At 40.3% G+C, this 21031-nt stretch overlaps 1 protein-coding gene across 3 annotated transcripts in view; it reads right to left on the bottom strand.

The window, feature by feature from the left end:
• PTPRZ1 (protein tyrosine phosphatase receptor type Z1) overlaps positions 1 to 21031 on the bottom strand; it is a 198224-nt gene that overhangs the window by 127155 nt on the left and 50038 nt on the right. For all 3 annotated transcript variants that reach the window (XM_066591838.1, XM_066591839.1, XM_066591840.1), the window contains exons 2-5: positions 14205 to 14267; positions 10837 to 11013; positions 4697 to 4848; positions 671 to 766 (exon numbers count right to left, since the gene is read on the bottom strand). In XM_066591838.1, coding sequence (XP_066447935.1) covers positions 671 to 766; positions 4697 to 4848; positions 10837 to 11013; positions 14205 to 14267 — 488 coding nt within the window. The remainder of the gene's footprint in view (positions 1 to 670; positions 767 to 4696; positions 4849 to 10836; positions 11014 to 14204; positions 14268 to 21031) is intronic.

The following is a 21031-nucleotide window of genomic DNA, read 5'->3' as shown; positions in this document are numbered from 1 at the left end:
ATATCGTTCGGCGAACAATACAGCTGTTTTGCATAAGCAAACAACTGCATTGTTCTCCACGCTTACAGCTTGTTCCCCGCTGTGAACTACCAGCGGGACACGGGCTGTAAGAATCTTATCAGCACTGTCGACTGTGATAACAGCCTGCACCGCTGATAATAGTTCATCGCTCAATTCTAGAAAACTAGAATTGAGTGAGGAATGAATCGTGCATGAAAACTGCACGATGTCTGTGTATTTAGACACAATGCTTATTGCTCAAAAGATGGCTTTGAGCGAATTTTGAGCGAGAATCTTTGTGTCTAAATGGGCCTTAACACTTCTGCTTCTCCTCTTTTTGGAAAGCATTTAAGTATTATTTTTCATCTATAGATTTGTGTGTGGATGTAAGATAAAATTTGGCTATTACGGTCTTTGCATAATGCTGGGACATCATTGCTGCTACAGCAAGAAGTAAATAGCAGCGGGGTAGTGGGCAAGGGTGGAACAGGAGCAATAGGGGACCAGGTGAGGCGAGTATGGCTGTTATACTTTGTCAGTGCTGTAAGCTAAATTTTTTGGGGGGGGCTTGGATAACCCCTTTATTCTTAACTGTAACTGTCTAGTGTAAATGAGCCTTTACTGGTCAAAGGCCTAAAATAAGTAAATATCAATAAGTAAATACTCTTACCCTAAATAAAACCGATAAAGCTTTCAGTTTTCCATTTTCTTTTATTGCATTATCCAAAGTTTCAAACTGGTCATCATTAAAGCAGAGGATTTGCATCTGTAACCAGAGATAGAATGGTTGGACTGTAAAGCTGTTCACGGCATTCATTATACATTCAGCATTGGTCACTGACAGTTATAATACTACACATACATGTATTATGTTACAAGCAAGAAATGTTTAGATGTTTGGAGCCTAGGAACTGAAATGAAGGAGATCTATTAACCTTTATTCTATGTAATCAAGAGTACTTTCTTATTTGCCTTATATGGTACCTTTATGTGCCGACAGATGTTACCTCACTGCTGCCATTCTCACCACGCATTAGGATTTGCTCTACTTTGGAACACTAACTCAAACAATAGACCTTAATTTCATCATTGAAAAGTAGCCTTCTATGACATTCCTCCTACAATGTTCCTTAGTAAAAGGTGCAATCACATCTTTCACTTGGTTGTATACTTTATCTTGAGGAACACAAAAACCTCAATCTACATAACTCACCTAAATTTCATTGAAATAAAGGCAGCAAAATCTCATTTTTTGTGTAAAATGTATGCCTAGAAATTTAACCAGACATGTCTATTCTGTTTTTAATAAAGCTATATAAAGTAGAATTAAAGAAACATATCTTGTTTCAAACCTAGCATAAGTATTTAGCCCAGCAGTGTACAGTAAATAAACTGTGCATATCCAACCACAGCATGGTGGTACCAACATAACACCATAGCGTTACCACCAACATGTATTACTTGATTTGACAATAGCATATTACCAACATTCCAATTATACAGATCGCTCTGTTGTATAAAAAGGTGCATTTTTTAAAATGGGGTTTTCCAGGCTTTTACTATTGATGATCTATCAATAGGTGATCAGTGGGAATCCTCCACCTGAGATCCCTTCCATTGAAATCAAAGGACAACATCCAGCCTGCTGCACTGACTGCAAGCCGGCAGATCAGTTCATTAGTCAGGATTCTAAGCGATGCGCCCCAGCCAATCAACTATTGATGACCCATCCTAGAGATAGGTCATCAATAGTAAAAGTCTGGAATACCCCTTTAAGGAGACAGAGATTAGGCAGATCTGATGTATCATTGCAATCATTTCCACAGCAATGTCTGAATGGTTTAACACCAAAACCTGTCTGACACACAAAGATGATAAAAATTTCAAAACTTTTTGACACTTTCCAAATAAATTTTGTTCTCAATATCAGTACCATGCTAAAAAAAACTATTATGGCTACCTGCAGTAATTAAACTTGATACATCTCACATTGTGGTACAATTATGTACACTACAGAATTATTTAAAGAGACTCTGCCAGCTAGTTTGCATCGTATAAACTAAGCTCAAGGGCTCAAAGTAGCCGATTCACTGAGTCTGGGGATGTGAGTTTTCTACTTACTTTCCGCAGTTCCCCCATCCTCAGCGCTCAAACCCGCTGCAATACCTGCAAAGTAGTCCTCCCATTCAATACTTGCATATATCCCCAGACTTAGTGAGTCAGCTACGTTGAGCCCATAAGCTTAACTTATAGGACACAAAGCTGACAGATTCTATCTAACATGAAATAAACAATGGGGTTGTAGAGTTAAAGGGCTTCATTGGCACCATTACATTTGCATAGGCCACCTTGATCAATGGGAGGACCCCTTTCTATCACTACGGTAATTTATGTAAGCATAGCCAATTGTATGTACAAGCTATTGTGCCTGGTACTGCAGCTTAATGCCCATTTACATGCAACTATTATCGCTCAAAAGTCACTCAAAAGCCATAGTTTGAGTGATAATCATTGTGTGTAAATGCTCCCATATTTGGCTGAACAATGATTTTTAGGTGAGAATAAAATCCATCCTTTAGCCAGAGAAAAGATAACACAGACTGCATGCTATGTTTGCTGTACATGGTGCTGTGTTCTCCACGGGAGCTGCTGATTACATTGTATTCAGCTTGCAGCCCTGCGGTAGAACAAAGAAGCTGAATGCGAAGAGCAGATCACCTTCTGTTCTATGCATACAGGTGCTGGAGGCTCATTTACATGCAAATGAAGTTGATAAGCTGCTAATAGACATTAGGGTCAATTAGCAGTTTATGTAAAACAATATCAAAATCTTTGACAATGTTCAAAACCTATCTTTTGAATGATAATTATCTTTGTGTGTAAATGGGCCTTTAGGGTTGTCAACCTTTTTATTTTATTCAGGACAACTTATTCACACATTTTATAGACATACTGTAAAATCATAATGAATCAAAGATTATAAGTGATATCTACAGTAGGTCTACAGCCCAGGATACTAATATTAACAAATTTGCACAATTTACTGTAGACTGTAAAATAATAATAAATTAGAACCACAATACCCAACACAAGCTCCTCCAGCTTAAAAAAAATCCAAACTCACAAACACATCAAATTTATACAAACTATCCTGGAAATTACAGATGGTTGGCAACTCTGATGCAGCTTGTTTCAATGGGACTGAGTTGCAGTACAAGAACTAACCACAACCCTATGTACGGTGCTGTGCCTGTGTAATTAATAAAGAACATCTGTTACTCACGGCCCCTGGATTGTGCTAATCGGTGACGGGTTCTGGATATAGGACTGGATGTAGGCAATTTACAAGGGACAATTATTGCTCCAAATTCGTCAAACGAATGAAATTGAGCGATAATCATTCCGAGTAAATGCAAAAAAATCGTTTACTATTTGTTCACTTTTCGTTATTGCTGGCGTTCAGTCAGCATAAAAGACATCACTGGATCACGGGCTTCTCACTTAATGTAAACACTCTCCGTTCAAAGCTTTTACTTAGAAGGTGAAGCGCTAATCGAGAAGCCAGCAATCCAGTGGTGTTCTCTGCCTGTCTGAATGCTCTGCGTGAGCGTGAACGACCTTAGCGAGGACATTAGCGCCCATGCAGTCGTTTAGATGACTTTCGTTCTGTCTAAATGTGATGTAAGAATAGGCCGTCAGTTTTGTAGTCCAGAGAACCTTAAAGCCTTGGATGGTTATGAAATCAGATATTGCAAAATAAAATGAATCTTGATATGGGACAACTAATAAAAGGTTATTAATTAACTAATCAAAGTGATGCATAAAGGGTCTTATTTAGCACTGTTTATTTCTGTATTCAGTAATGCTATGTCATAGTCTTCCAATCCCATCATAGTGCAAGAGGAACCCCTGTGATTAAGTATTAGGACTCCTACACACTTGCGCTTTTGTAACACTGCAATGGGACTTTCTAATGTTAAAAACGCATCGCACAGAAATCGCAAAGCGCAAACTTGCAATGCATTTTTAACATTAGAAAGTCCCATTGACAATCAAGCTAAGAAAAAGCAGGGCTATCGTTAAAAAAAAAAAAAATCGCAAGTGGGTAGCAGCCCTTATGGTGCATCGCTGTACGGTGCCTCGGTGCAGCACTCTATGCAGCAATGATTTAACTCTTTCCAATCCAATTTGTATCCTGATTTTCCTAGGGGGTTACTCTTTTTCTGCCGTTATACAACGGCGCTATCTGCTGGCTAAAGCCAGTACTTTATGAGGTGACACGTTGGATAGGCTCCGACAGCAGAGAGGCTGGCAATATACAGTAGGAGAACCCGGACGGACGTCTTCCAACATCGGAGCTGTACAGCCTTAAATCATAATGTCTTCAGAGATCAGACAGTGGATTGGAAAGGGTTAACAGGCTACACATGCATGCAGTGCTTTACAGATAGGAGAAGCATCATCCCCTCTTTACATCTACAGAACTTTATGGGCTCACAAGATAACAAGAGTCATGACCATGTGCCGGTATGTAATAATAAAAATACAAAAATTTGACACATTTTCTTTTTTAACGATTTACTAATATTTTGAACGGATTCTAGAACGAATTAACGGCAGTTTACTTTGAAATCGCTTTGCTTAAAAAAAAAGGAAAAAAATAAAACATTGCAAGATGTGAAATAAAAACAATTACCTCTAAAGGGAATTTCTGGCCTTCCAAACTGTGCTCTGATCCATCTGAAGTAGAATTGCATTTTCCCCAGTGGAATGTTATTCTGCTAGCTCGGTAAGCTGTATCTAAGGCACCACCACTAAGGTAATAGTCTCCCGTCAAATTGATTTCCACTGCAGAACCCAGAAAACAAAATGGGTTAAAAACTATGAAAAATGTACATTTTTTTACAGCATTGTCAAGCATCATAGTGATGTGTGCAATACAATAAGACTACCACCAGCTCCACATGTTAGGCTGATGACAATAACATACAAGACATTCGACTGAAAACGATCAGACTACAAACAATGGACTCTAAAAGTAGTGCACAATAAAAGCAAGATGTCATCCACTGCAATCAACCCGACTGCAAGCTTTCTTCTTTTTCACCTTATAATCTGCAGTACAAGTAAGCTCTATTCTGAATTGTTGTTTGCCCACCCGCCTGACACCGTAGCCATGCTGTGTGACTGATGACAGGCTTGCCTACATTTACCTTATAATAATATATACTGTGCGTATATTATTATATATAGTGTAGGCGTGCAATGGTTAAAGTGCCACTACAGGGCCAAATTAGAGAATATTGCAGGAGTTCAGATGTGAAACCCAGGGAAGGAAAGGTGGTAGGCTTTATAATGAGCCTAATTAAGAGGCGCCTGAGGCAGCTTAATGAAAAGGAGGTGTGACTCTAAGGAAGTGCTCTCAACCTGGGAAGGGACAGGCCTGTGGGAGCCTCTATTAGGGTATGAAACCATTTATGGGTTTGTTTGGGGTGCGGGACAGAAGGCCAACATCCCATCAGTAAGGGACATTTGTATGTGTCAGTTAGAGGATAGATGGCCAAGGTTTGATTGGATGATTTCCACTGAAACTATGAAAGTTTGCTGTGAAAAGCTGGCTGAAGTTAGTTTAAAGGCAATCTCTGATGTTGGACTGAGTCCCTCTGCTTGTGGGCCAACCATCTGGCCCAGAAGATGGCAAACCAGTGAGTGGACTAACCCCAAAAGTATTACTCTCTGTCATATATATTATATACAACACACATAATAGGCGGAGAAGAGAGAGAATGTGGCTACTATAGGGATTTTAGAGAGAGGGGACCCAGTCCTGATTGGTTCAATGCCCCTTATTAATGGTAGCATTGCTAGAAAATGGATTTAGAATCAGAGCGGAGGGAGAGAAACATGAGGCCCTTCTGTCCAGATTGGTAAAACCTGGCATCATTAGAGGGGGGGGGCATTTTGATCTTTGCTATGTCCTCTCTTCTATGTACACCGCTGATACAGTTCTACTTGTTCTGAGAAAGTCATCACTACTGAGCAGTCTGATAGAACCAGGGCCCACATTCCTTTAATGTAACCAGCTCCATCCTCACAGATATAAAGCTTATATATCAGCACCAGTATAGTACCACTGATTTTAATTTTTACACAAGTATGTCAATTAATAAAGGCCACAATATATAGGTCTATTTGATTTTTCTCTATTTAAAACAACGTCTAGCAGGACCAAGCTAACTGTGAACAGTACAAAGCTAACAAGACGCAAAGACAGCTGCCAAGTCACAGGTTCATTTTTTAGGTATGTAAGCAAGTCTGTAAAGAACACTTCCCTTGTACATGTAAGACACTGGCTGTCCCCAACCGCCATCCAGTCTCGGCAGCTGCACAGCAGGTAGAGCAACTGCTGATCCTGTCCAACGTACAAAGATGGCTCAAACCTTTCTGACAGACGTAAAGCGTTAATCAAAGGGACCTAGTCTACTAAACAGTTAATAAAAGTTGTATGAGGCTGGAAAAACCTATTGTGTTTTAGATTTGTACTTCATTTCTTCTTTATTCCTCCAAAGCTATACTTGAAGGAGTCCTACAAGAGAAACACTGATGCTGGTCACCAGAGGCGTAACTTGAAGCCCCTGCGCCCCAATGCAAAACCAGAAACAGGGCCCCAAACTATAATGCTTTATTCATAGTACTGGGCTCCCTATATGGAGAAGAGAGGCCTTATGGGCCCCCTAAGGCTCCTGGGCCCGGGTGCAACCGCATCCCCTGCATCCTCTATAGTTACACCCCTGCTGGTCACCTATATAATACACTAGTTTATGTTAATGATTTTACGGGCAGATGTCTGTAAGCTTCCTGGATACGTTATCAGTAATTTTAATTTAAGTGTTTTAGTGGAAATGTGCCTTTACAAAGGGGACGTCAAAAATGTCTGGGAACAATTTTTAAGTATGTCACTCATAGAATCAAACCTTTGCATTCAGTGTCACACTTACATGCCATACAAACAGAGATGTCAATGCATTCTGTCAATTCAGGGACTTTACAAATACCATGGTTGGTTTTACACAAATATGATGCTGCATCCTAAAGTCCCACTTGTGTGGCGTATTCTGAAATCCTTTGCTGATTTAATAATGGGGATTTTTTTGCACTTACTTCTTGCATGCAATATCTCAAATTTGAAGTCTCAAAATTCCCAAGAGAGGAACGTAAGATAATTTACGGTCTTACTGCTAATTAAACATCCATTTCTGCGTAGTCCTTTGAATAAACTGCTCAGAAATCCAGGCTACAAGGTTACATGGAACCAATTTAAAGAAGTGCCACAATATTTAGTGAAATACAGACACATCTCGTGTTTTGTAAGAACTCAAACGAGTTTGAATTCCAAGTTTGGGATCACAATACAATTTACAATATTTTATATTTACAATACATAGTTAAATCATATAAGATACAACTTTTTAGGTTTCCAAAACCCCTTTAAATAGTAATGTGCAGCGGTAAAATTGTATTATGTCTCCACAAGTATGGGTGGAGACCTAGTGATGCGCTGTATCCGCTGACTGTACGCCCACAAGCTCCAGATTGACTGGCTGAAGCAAGATCCTAGCAGCGTGGGTACTGAGTTTTGTCTTGGGTGGAAGGTTAGGGTTAGTTTCAGTGTTAGGCTTACATTATTAGCTGTAAATGGTCTCACATGAAAGCCTAACCCTAACTATAACTGCTGGATTATTTAGTCCAAAGCACTTTCCCCACACTGTCCGCACACGCGGTTCCTCGGGACCCTGCTGTCTGGACGGCGGCCGCCAGCCACTGTGGAGCTGGCTGCTCTCTGCTGCTCTCCACTAACGCTGTTCCTCCGGTCCCTGCTGTTGGGACGCCACCCGCCTACCACTCCCTGCCGTGTCCAAGTTAGGAGCGCCGAGGGGCAACGGGGACATGTCACAGCTGGCGGACATGTCACAGTAGGTCACGCTTGACAAAGACCTACTAATGTTAGAGGTCGAAATGTCGCAACCATACTTCTGATGGAGGAATAAAAAGATTTTAATGATTTCTGCATCGTAGTGCTGCCATAGATTTTTCCTATATGTGTGCAGTTTTTGGAATCAAGGTCTGGATTCTTTTTCCATTTAGCTTTGCCCCATTGGATCCTGCCATATCTGGAACAAGTGAGTGCTGCTTGTACAAAATATACTTTACAATATCACAGCCGGCGGGGAATGAGGAGAGAGACAGCTCGCTTGCTGCATTTAGTGGTGGAGTACTACCCCCAGCACGCACAGCTTATATGGCATTCCACGGAGCCAGGAGGGGAAAATGGAGACTGGCTGCGGGGGTCACTGTCAGCGCTGGAGCCGGGAGGGGAGATTGGAGACTGGCTGCAGGGGTCAGTGTCATTGCACAGGGATAAATCCATACAGAACACCCACACAGACCATTAGCCAATTGGAAGCTGGGGGTGTGATAGGGGGTGTCACCTCCAGCTAAGGCCGGTCAGCCCCTAGCTTCCGGTGTTGACAAGATACACCAGTACCATACCTACATTTACCAGTCACCTATACACATTTATTCTACTTTGGCTGTGCTGCCTGATTCCCTTTGCATTTATCCCATGATAGGTCGTCTTAATTTTGGAGAACTCTGGGGAATACCAGAGCTCTAGCAAGTAAATGTTTTATACAAACAAAAAGGGTCAGCACCCTGATCCACCACTGCTGTGCACGGGATCCCTGTATGCAAATGATCACAGCATTGCCGGGTCCTTGGAATTAAATCTAGCTGCTTACTGAAGCAGGAACATCCGCCGGTAATGTAATATCTGTCCAGATAATACTGTCCTTTTCAATAAACCAATTTACTTCAAAGGACCCTGAAATACTGTTTTCAAAATGTGACAAATGAAAACATTTCTACAAATGATCAGAGACACAGAAATCCTGTTACTATTCAAACTAGCACTGCAGTACTATACTTCTCCTCTGTATGGGGGTTTTCATACACAGGTTTATGGAGAAAAAAATGGTTTAAGACTGGCATATAAAACACCATTTGTAGTTATTTCCCCCACAATATATCGGAAAGTTAAATAATTTTTTATTACAGAAAGAATGGGCTTCATTTAAATTAAAGAAGAAACCCTCTTTAAAGGAAACCTGTTATATACTTTTATAATGTTCTCACTGAGGAAAGCATAAACTAGTGACAGACATGCTGATGTCAGCGGTCTGTCACTTATGGGGTAATGTGTAGTGTTTAAGAACTTACAGCTTGTTTCTGCAGTTTCTTGCAAGAGGTGAGTCACACTTATTCATGAGGTGCTGCTAGCCCCTCCCACCTTCTCTGATTGACAGTTTTCTAGCTACCAGTATTACACTGCATACCGGGAAAACTGCCAATCCCAGCAAAGGCTAGCAGCAACTCAGGCATAATCTTCAAATGGGCAGATGGAACAATACCACTACAGTGCCACCTATTGGAAGGCAGCATTCCTTTCTTCCTGACCCACATCTAAAGGCCTCTCACTAGCCAAGCCAGAAACCTGCTGCATACTGATGAGGGGCAATCACCCAGAAACAGCTGTCTGTGCATAGTTGTCTTCTACTTCTGGGAAGATCCTGGCTTTGGCTTATATTCCCAGTCATTGTTAAAAGGCTTGTCTAAAACATTTGACATTTACTTGCAGGAATGTTGCCTTCCAATAGGTGGCGCTATAGAGGTATTGTTCCATCTTTCTATTTGCATATGTCCTAGAGGAGCGTGGATGGCCTTAAAAAGTCTCCTCACATCTTTTAGGTGCTCTCCCTAAGGCCTCACGTCCACGGGCTTGCACGGTTTCCCCGTTCAGAATCCCGCAAAGGATTCTACCCGGCCCGCAGACATGAGGCCAAAAAATACATTTTACTCACCTGTCCGGATACTTAGGGGGTCTCCTCCATCGCGGCTGGATCTTCTTTCTTCTGCACAGCAGATGCGCTCAGGAAGCTGGCGACAGGCCGCGAACATGTGCCTGCCTTCTTTAATTTTTTTAAACTCCTGCTTTCCCGCGGTTTGTGGCACAAAAGCAGTAACAGCTGTGGATGTGCCGCAGATCCAGACGGCTTCCATTGGCTTTAATGCAAGCTGCGGGAGCCGTCCGTGCGGGAAAACCGCATAAAAATGGTTGTTTTCTAGAGTGTGCAATCCGCACGCCGGGGTAAAATGACATCCACAGGTATTTAATTACCTGCAGGTGCCAAATGATTCCCTATGGGTGCGGATCACACGCGTGGGAGACCCACGCGGATTTTGTAAATCAATTTATGCCGTGGACATGGGTCCTAAGGAGAATCAATACCCTTACTGATCCATGAATAATTTTGACTCATCTCTTGCGGGAAGCTGCAGGAACAATTTGTAAGTTTTTAAGAAACACTGAATATTACCTTATAAGAGAGAAACCACTGAAATCAGTGTGCCTGTCACTACTTCTTGCTTCCCACAGTAAAAAGTACATGACAGGTTCCCTTTAACTTTCCATCACATTACAATACTATGTATATGATATATTTTTAGTAAACATTTATGAGTTCTTCAGAACAACATTGAACAATATACACTGAGAAGAAGCAGAATTAGCAATGTGTAACTAATATCAATGGGGAAATATTGTAGATAAAAGTGTAGCCCTGATGGAATTTTAGGTAGCGGATACAAAATTGGCTGTTTGTGGGACTCCAGAATGCAACAGGACTGCAGAATTACTATCTGGATTTAATAGTTCACATCCCTTTATGACAATTATTAGAGACTTCCAGGTAAGACATTTAAAAAAAGAATAAAATGTACCTGTTTTTCCTGTGTTTCGAATCCAAGTAAGATTAGATGTTTGTTCCCAGCCTTGAAATGTTAGTTTCTTCAGGTTCATATTCAACTGTGTGAGATCCTCATCGATATTGATGGGAGATTGTTTGGCACCATTGCATGCTGGATATTTTTTCACCCAATTAGTTTGGCTTAAGCTTTCTGTAATATAAATATTAACTATTAAGCGAATGCAGCAAGAAAGGCAAGCATAAGGAGTCATCCATGTGACCATATTACAGTTCAGTTTATCACTGCCATAATAGGGCTCCCTCGGTGGTGCATGGGTCCTCCACTGCATCATAGCAATGCCAAGGAGATAAGCTACATCATATTCTGCATGTAAGGATGTATTCTCCCCAAGAAGCATTGCTTTTAGGCAATATAAGCTCCGTACATACATCATCCAATGGAGTCTGCATGAAAGTACTCCGAAGTTGTACAGGTCTATCATATGCATAAGGTGTGTTATCATGTATACATTTCTTAAGTGTAACCTTGACATAGTGTACAAGCAATTTCATACAGTATTGGACTGGCTCACCAGAGGATGGACCAGGGGCCTCAAGGGCAACTTTTATGGGTTTATTCACAAATATTAGCAGGGGTTAATGAGCTGACCAACATGCACAATGATAACAGCCGCATTTTGAAAGCAATTAAAATTGGATGTGTATATGTTCTGTATAGACTGGCAGTGTGCCATTAAAATAAATTCCTATGGTGGGCACATGACATGCCAGTCTGATGCTGGTTTCATACCAAGATATTAATATTTGTAGCAAAATGTTACATTTATTGTTAGTTCAATTTAGAACACGGCCATTAATTAGCATTATAGGAATACTAATTTTACTTATGACCAGTCAATGTATAGCAATCAGTTCCTTTACAGAACCTCCTCCTTTAGATGTACGTCTTCATCAATTTCTCTTGGATCGTGTTTCATGTAATGTTTAGTCATTTCCTCGGCATGTTTGTAAGAGTTGTGTGACTTGGCAGAAATACTAGCGGTGTTCATGCCGATTCTTGTTTGAGCACACTCTCACTTCTCAAGTACTAGATCGAATGGGATAGATTTTGTTTGCACACGATTACTTTTAAAGTACAAATAAACTAATATGTAAAGAAATTGAAAGGCTTTCTACCATGATTGAAAATGATCCTGCATTCATAGGATAGGGAACAACGGTCAGATCTGTGGGTTTCACTGCAGGAACTCCCACCGATTCCAAGAACGGGACATGGTGGGAAAATGTCTATTTGAACAATATATATATGCAAACACACACACACACACACACATACATAGAGGCTGAAAGCTCCCATATACTCGTATGGGAGCTACAAAAAAAGGGATGGGGAGCAGTTTAGTTGCATCCAACACTGGAAAAGCTTACAGGTGGCTCTATTTAGGCATTAGAAGTCATTCTGAAGATTTATTCCGATCAAGGGATTCTTGGGCTGCGGCATATTTTTTCGCTAATACGTCGCACCAGCCCATGTAATGGACGAGAAATCACTAATTAAGCTCAGGATTCGATCACTGCCTATTTTCACTTACACAATTTTTGGTCGCAATCGTGTGATGGAGGTTTTAGAATTATTTATGGAAAGTAACAGAAATGATAGCAGCATAATAGGTACACTAGGGGGGCCCATAGAGATATGGCAAAAAATAAACTGCAGCTATACAGCAAGACACCTTCCCAATTTGTTACATTTGCTAACAGTAATGTTAGGGGAAAGTTTTACCTTTAAATTCCAACTGTAAGATGGCGCTGAAAACTGATGTATATTTTGAGAAATGGCGCTTACACACAACATTCCCACTTCCACGAGCTACAGCATTAATATTAACGATTTGCTTTTGCAAAAGAACCACTGTACTTTATAACAAAAACATTCAGTATTGACAATGGCATTAGTGCTGACAATCTACACATTTGTGCTGTTGCTACAAAAATACCTCCAAATACATGAAAATAGTCAAAATTATGACACAAGTGCTTGTCAGTCAGTGCTTAACCCCTTAGTGACGGAGCTTTTTTGCTTTTTTTCCCATTTTCGTTTTTTCCTCCTCCCTTTTAAAAAATCGTAACTCCTTTATTTATCCATCGACGTCGCTGTATGAGGGCTTGTTTTTTGCGGGACGAGTTGTATTTTTCAATGGTGCTATTTATTGTACCATATAATGTACTGAAAAACTTTTAAAAGATTCTAAGTGGAGAGAAATGGGAAAAAAATGACATTCCGCCATCTTTCGGTGCGTCCTGTTTCTACGGCGCACAAACGGCAACAAAAATGACCTGATAACTTTATTCTATGGGTCAGTACAATTACTACGATACCAAACTTGTATGATTTTTTTTGCTGTACTACCTGTATTTTTTTAAAGATATTTAATTTTTTAAAATTATTTTCTGTCTCTATTTTCTGCGCACAATAACTTTTTATTTTTCTGTCGACATAGTTGAGTGAGGCCTCATTTTGTGCAGTATGTCCTGTCATTTCTGTTGGTACCATTTTTGTATACAAACAACTTTTTGATCGCTTTTTATTACATTTTTTTCTTGGAGACAGGGTGACCAAAAAAGTGCATTTCGGGCGTTTTTATTTTTTCGGATGACATTCACAGTGCGGGATAAATAATGCCTTACTTTGCTAGATTGGACTTTTACGGATGCAGCGATACCAAATACATATTTTTGCTCTATTATTTAGATTCTCTAATTGCAAATATGGCAAAAGGGGGATTTCTTGAACTTTTTTTTAATAACTAGTAAAACTTTATTGTTTTTTTTTTTTTGTTTTTTTTACACTTTCTTTCTGTCCCAAGGGGGGACCACAACCAGCGATGCTTTGATCGCACCTGCAGTATGACGCAAATAAAGGTTAAAAGGGAAGAAATTGGAGGGTGTCTTGCTTTGTAGTTGAAAGTTGAGTTTTTGGGCCACCGTAAGGTACACTGAAAATTGGCAGTCCCATCTATTGGCAGTCCCATTCGCTAACTTCAGCAGTCCCATTAAAATTACTGAAATGGTGGTGCATGCCTGACTGCTGCTCCATTAGTGGTGGGGATTTGGGGACAGCCATTCTTGGAATCAATGGGAGTCCCAGTAGTTAGATCCCCACCGACCAGAAAAACACTTTTAATGTTGGCACAACGTCTTTAATGAAGATCCACTGGCGATCTGTTGATTACCAACAGGTCCGACAGCAGAAATTGCTCCAAACTAGGGACATTAGATGAGTAACTAATACTAATATTTGCTTTTTTTTTAACTTTTACTGCTTCTAATGATACCATGAAAGCATACAGTTACCAAGATGCAAATAGATGTTATCATTACCTGTGTAGGACCAATCTATATCTTCAATTAATTTTCGCTGCTGCCTATATCCAGACACCAAACCTACAAAAGACACAAACATATTCTTGAGTATGGTAAAAAGGTTGCACTGGTCATTTCAGAACACGTGAAATTCAAAACCAGAATAAAAACTTTTATTCTTACTAGAGTTTCAAGAAAACACCACTACTACTTCCTAAAACCAGAATGCATAGACATACAGTATTTCACTCCTAGAGGTGAGCAATAACAGGTTTAACCTTTTTTTTCCTCATAAAACTATTTTCACTATATAAGACAATAGAGGATAGAATATGATTTTTTTAAGCCACCACTGAGTTAAAGGGGTTTTCCAACAATTGACATTTATCCCCCATCCACAGGGCATCTAATGCATTTGGCCAACTTAAGGTTCTGTGCAATCCTACATTGTGTGGATCACTTTATTGGCCATCAAAAATACCTGAGCCTCAATGGACACAATTAAAGTCAAAGGTGTGGAGCAGTACTCCTCAGTACTGTCACAGTACGTCGCGCACAGTACCCGATGCCAATAGCCCATTGATTTCTAATGGAGCACTCACACCTGTGATTTTTTTTTTTTTTTGCACGTATTACTTGCGCAAAGAAAAAAAATCACAGCATGTCCTATTTTGGTACATATTACGTGCACATACCTGCCAAGATAGTGCATGGGGATTGGTGGCATGCAGCAAGTATGTATATCAGTGCCTACTTGCTGTGTTCTCGTCTGCTGCGCGCAGCTACTTACGGTCGTATGAGCCCAGCCTAATAGTTACTTGCAGTTATATATTATATATTATGTGTCGGGATATTCATGGTTGTGATTTGCAGATTTAATTAGTGCCACTTCTCTTTAGATTACCTTTGAGCTGTGGATGAAAAGTAATGAAAGTAACTTTAATCCTTTAATCAGTGAGAATGGATGAAACTTGCCTTGAGCTCTACTGCAAACATTAAAAGATGATATGCACCGTGTTCAGGGCTCCAAGTCGTGTCAATTAACCAGACTATATTTGGAAGAATTCATAATGTGGAGTTTAGTTCTCTGGTTTGTTAATCCAGCTTTTGTGAACTTGTTTTTAGCATTTACTTATTACTATGAGATCTTTACATACATAGTTACCCAGGCACACGAAACTTGGTATATGGGAACGGAGTATATATACCGTGCATTCGGAAAGTCTTCAGACCCTTTCATTTTTTAACATTTTGTTATGTTGTGGCGTTATGCAAATACAAAAAAAAAAAAACAACGAGGTTTTCCCCCATTATTCTGCACACAATACCCCATAATGTCAAAGTGAAAACAAAATGTTAGAAATTATTGCACATTGAAAAAAATGAAAAGTTAACCTTTTGAATTGGCATAAGTGGTTGGACCCCGCACTCAGTACTTAGTTGAAGCACCTTTACCAGTGATTACAGCCTCCAGTCTACTTGGGTATGAAGCTACAAGGTTTATACAACTGGATTTGGGGACTTTTCGCTATTCTTCTCAAGCTCTGTCAGGTTGGATGGGGACTGTCTGTGGACAGACGTTTCCTGGTCTCTCTAGAGATATTCAATTGGGTTTAAGTCAGAGCTCTGGCTGGGCCACTCAAGAACATTCATATACTTGTCCCTAATCCACTCCTGTGTTGTCTTAGCCGTGTGCTCAGGGTCATTGTCTTGTTGGAAGGTGAAGCTTTTGCCCAGTTTAAGGTCTCTTGCTCTTTGGTTCAAGTTTTCATTAAGAATACGTCTGTACTTTGCTTTATTCAACTTTCCATTAACCCTGACCAGTTTCCCAATACCAGATGCTGAGAAACACCCCCACGCTACCACCACCATGCTTCACTATAGGGATGGTATTTGGGTAAGTGATTAGAAGTGCTGGTTTCAAGACGATCAAGAGAAATGGGAGGCCCCCAGAGATCAATTTCAAGTGTAATCCCAAAGGGTGTGAATACTTATGTCAATGTTAGTGTTCATTCTTTAAAATATTTACAACGCTTAACGTTCTGTTTTCACTTTGTCATTATAGGATATTGAGTGTAGAACGGTGGGGAAAGCTTGGATTTTTTCCCCTTTAATTTGCACAAGGCCACAACATAAATCGTAAAAAGTGAAAGGGTCTGAGGACTTTCTGAATGCATTGTACATCGCGCAGTTACAATATGCCCATCTTATTTAGACACGCCCTGGTCTATTTTGATATAGTCAATGCATGTAAAACGATCTCATAAATTAAGCCAATTTGTACAATGCTTTTCAAAACTTGTAAAGAGTACAGAGTGGGACCACAGCCTTCATCAGTAGTAGTCATAGTATGTTGCCAAGACGTGTTACAGCTTTTTCAACTTGATATTCCACTGCTTACAGAAATATGTACTTTTCTATTGGTTCCTCAGTTGTTTTGCCTGCTTGACATGATTCATCTCTGTTCAATATTATATCTTGCTTTGTAAAATTTGCTTGCTGCTCAGAATAATCAAATACAGAGGGAAATGCTCTTAATAGTCATTTGTGTAAACTGCTTAAAAGGATTTTCCAGGTCTTCACTATTGATGACCTATTCTTAGGATGGCTCATCAGTAAATTTATTGCGGGGGTCCGCCACTCGGGATCCGCTCTGATTTGCTGACTGAAGTGACAGCGGTGCTCTCAAGCTCTGCGACTGATGAACGTGAGGTCACCGGCCTGAGAAGAGGCCGCGGCTCTCTCCTGAGCACCACGGTATCTTTAATGAGCTGATTCCTAGAGTCTGCCCCCCATCGATCAACTATGGATGACCTATCCTGAAAAAACACTTTGAATTTTCTTCACCCTAGAGGGAGAATGCAGACATATCTCCGTATCTGTTATGTGCGTCACTGCACTACATTTGCAAAATGTTCGTGCTGCAAAATCTTGCATAAACAGTTTAAGGAGTTTCCCAGTTAAACACTACTGATGAGCTATCATCAGGATAGGTCATTAATAGTTAATAGGCTGGGGTCAGTCGCTCGGGACCCCGACCGATCAGCTGACTGGGCGCTTGCTGTCAGCGCTGCAAAGCCTTCTCGCCAACCTCCGTGTAGTGGCCGTGTATCAATCCTGAGGATAGCTCATCAGTAGTATTTAACTGGAAAACTGCTTTAAATATATCTTTGTTGCAACAGTATTTCATTTTATGCACTGCATTTCCACTATAGCAGGATGTGAATAACACCACAGTCACGCATACTGTTAACACCCAGATTATTTTACCAACAAACTGAATATTTTGTAGAGTACATTTTGTTACATCATTCGCTTTCACAATAAACATGAGAACTCAATACTTCCCATTCTGAATTACAGTATTAGGGCTTATTCACACTGACGAATTTGCATACTAAAAATTTGCATATGAAGAAAATGGAACCCATTGATTCCAATGGATTCGTTCACATATACAAATTTGCGCACGCATTAGTTTGCACAAAATAATATACAGCATGCATAGGCAAATAACTGGCTGAGAGTATCATTGCATGTGTTTTTGCACGCACAAAAAGTACAGTAAAACACGCAGTTGCATGTGCAATTACGCAATGTCCATTCTGCAAAAACGCAGCACAAATGCATACATACACATACACTCATGTGAATACGGCCTCAAACACTATCATTTCTGGCAAATGTTATTGGGGTGTGGGCTGCATGACTGTACCGAGCAGGAGGGGTGGAATCACACCCTACACAAAGTACACCATAATCATTTAATGAAGCAGTAGGCTGTTCCGATGGTGCAAGAACCCTAACATTTGCCTAATTATTATATTTAGCTGTGACCTTCCTCTTCAACCTTTGTCAGGTAACATGTTTACATCCTGTGTGTTCCTCTCATGCAGTACCTGCCTTTCCTCCAGGCACTTCGCATAACAGGTATTGACAGCAGCAGTTCTTCATCTTGCACTGTCATGCCTGAAATTATTAACCCTTAAGGCCTAATAAAAAAAAAATGGGAATATCTCCATTGTTCCATCTAAAACTGAACACTGAGTACTTCTAGTGTGTAAAAAACAAAGCAAAAAAAGAAAAGAAAAGCCAATTCACCAATTTTAGCTTTTGAAATGAATCCTGTTAGCACAGGTGTCATAACTGTAATTTCCAATGTGTATTACCATAAATGGACAACAAAATCGATGTAATGGAAAAAAGTTTCTCAACTAAAGTTAAAGGTGTTGGCGGGGATTAGAAACAGATTTAGATGTTTTATAAAACAACAGCACTTTTGTCTAATGGATGCGTCCAATATTGTAGGTTATCCTCACTCAGGTGAATGGGACTGATCAGCGGTACCACATACAGATTGTGTACAGGAGTGGGAGAATTAAAAAGTAGACCCTTTTTCTCAATCCCAGAGAACTGTAACTCAGACCACCTTCATATACAACGCTCAAAAAATTAAGGGAACACTTAAATCACACATCGAATCTCAATGATCTCTATCGTCTCCAGACTCTTTCACGTCTGTCACATGTGCCCATTTTGGGCCTGCTCTCATCTGTGAAGAGACATGGATGCCAAGAAGCAGTCGGGAAGGATAAGAAGAGAGTAATTGTGGCCACTACCTGAAAACCCATTCTCTTTTTGGGGGCTGTCTTGCTGCTGTCTCACCAATACGTCAGCTGTTACTTTCATTTGCACCAAAGTTGGTGAGACTTTCACAATCGCTTCTGCTTCCTAACTGGAGAGATTGATAGCTCTGAAACTTAACTGACTTGGAGTTGTATTGTGATGCTTAAAGCGGCCTGCACATGGCAGAGCTGGATTCCGCATGCAGAATCCCGCAGCGGAGTCCCGCTCTGCCAGCAGCGGCACCCGCGCGTACCTGCTGTCTTCTCTTTTCATCTGTACTGCGGACGGTCTTGCTTTTCCCGCGGAATCCGCGATCTTTCCACAATTACATTGTGGAAGGCCCGTGGATCGGACAGCTTTCATTGACTTCAATGGAAGCCGTCCATGCGGAATCTGTAAAAAAATGGAGCATGCTGCAATTTTTCCTCCACTTGCAGAAACTGCAATTGGATTTTGCATGTGTGCAGGAAGAAACGATTTCCCATCGTATGCTATGGGCGCTGTTTGCTGCAGATCTGCGGCCGCCGCGGATTCCGCAGCAAATATCCATCCGTGAGCAGCAGCCCTGTGTGTTGCCTCATTTTTTTCAGCAGTGTATATATTTTTATATAACCATTTTAAAACATTTATCCATTACCAAAAGCATTTTGTTTTCATTAAAAAAGGTTACTTTAAAAAGTTACAAAAACATTAGCATAATCCACTGCATGAGAACCTGCCACCTTTCCTGACATCTCTGTTTTGGTACATAGTTGTATTTCCCTTAAAATAAAAATTCTGGAGTGGTTATTCCTCCTGTAAATGTATGAGCAAGTTGACAAGTGGGTGTTACTATTCCCCTTGTAAATACAGTGTGCCCCTACACAATCTGCCACTGTTGTCCTTATTGCTACAACTCATTACTAATCAGTCTTTTCCTCACTAAACTCTCTCCTCCAGACACTACTCTGATGGCTACACTATATGCCAGTCACTGCACGGGTTGTCCGTCCACTACAGAATACAATTCAACCTCATCACTCTCATCCATAAAGCTCTCCACAGTGCTGCACCTCCATATACCTCCTGCATCATCTTTGTCTATCTCTCCACTCGGACAATGTTGTAAGACTAACATTCTCCACAATCTAAACCTCCCCCACCCGTCTCCAAGAATTTTCTCGAACTACACCTGTTCTCCAAAATGCGCTACCTCAATCTTGTTAATCACCAATATCCACAGTTTTAAGCATACACTAAAAACACATCTCTTTAGGCAGGCCCATCATATTCCCTAATATAACTCTTTTGTTTACCCCCCCTCCATTTGTGATAGTATTCAGAATCTGATTCCTTAATCCAAATCACACACTCCAAGCACTCAAAGGCATATCAGTACATGCACAGTTGCTGGCTGGTGACTGTCTCTAGATAGGTACCATGTTTCCCTGAAAATAAGACTCTGTCTTATATTAATTTTTGCCCAAATTATTCAGGTCCAAATAACATCAACCCACTCATATAATGCAGATGGACTCCAAAAAGCATCACTTGAGGGCGCTGCTTGTTGAACCTTCTATGGAAACTTAATAAAACTTCCAACCGGCACCATCACAACACCAGCAACTGTATCTAAATGATTTTATGGTGCCATAAGAAACATAGTAGGACATGTTTCAACCCTCTAGGAGTCTTCATCAGGCAATTCATTAACAAAAATATAATAAAACCATTTACATGCAGTTAGCGACATCATGATAGTGCAGTTGGAAGTTGTATTACCTTTCCATAGAAGGTTCAACAAGCAGTGCCCTCAAGAGATGATTTGTTGGAGTCAAAGTCTAGTCTGTTACCTTGTAACATCTAAAGTTGTACATTCTGTACATGTACCTTCAGAATTATTAAGTAATGGAGAATGTTTGTGCAACATAAATTATTATAAAGATTACTATTTATTATACATCCTTAATTTAACAATGTGCATAGATACAATAAATGAATGCTGCATATATGTGAAGAAGTAAAGAAACAAAAAAGCACAAGTGAGGCTCTGTTCACACTTACATTGGAGGTTCTGTAAGGTATAGATTTGCTCAAGAATAGAGCAGCCTGCTACACTACCTTTTCCGATAAAATGAAGAAAATCAAAAAGAAAATACTGACAGGCTACCCTCGTGTCAATGGGGTCTATTGGGCGCCGCGGGTGTCTGTCATGTGACAGATTTCTTCTAGGCTGACAT

Source organism: Eleutherodactylus coqui, chromosome 2 (assembly GCF_035609145.1).
Source record: "Eleutherodactylus coqui strain aEleCoq1 chromosome 2, aEleCoq1.hap1, whole genome shotgun sequence".
Lineage (NCBI taxonomy): Eukaryota > Metazoa > Chordata > Amphibia > Anura > Eleutherodactylidae > Eleutherodactylus > Eleutherodactylus coqui.
This window is presented reverse-complemented; position numbering and strand designations above follow the sequence as displayed.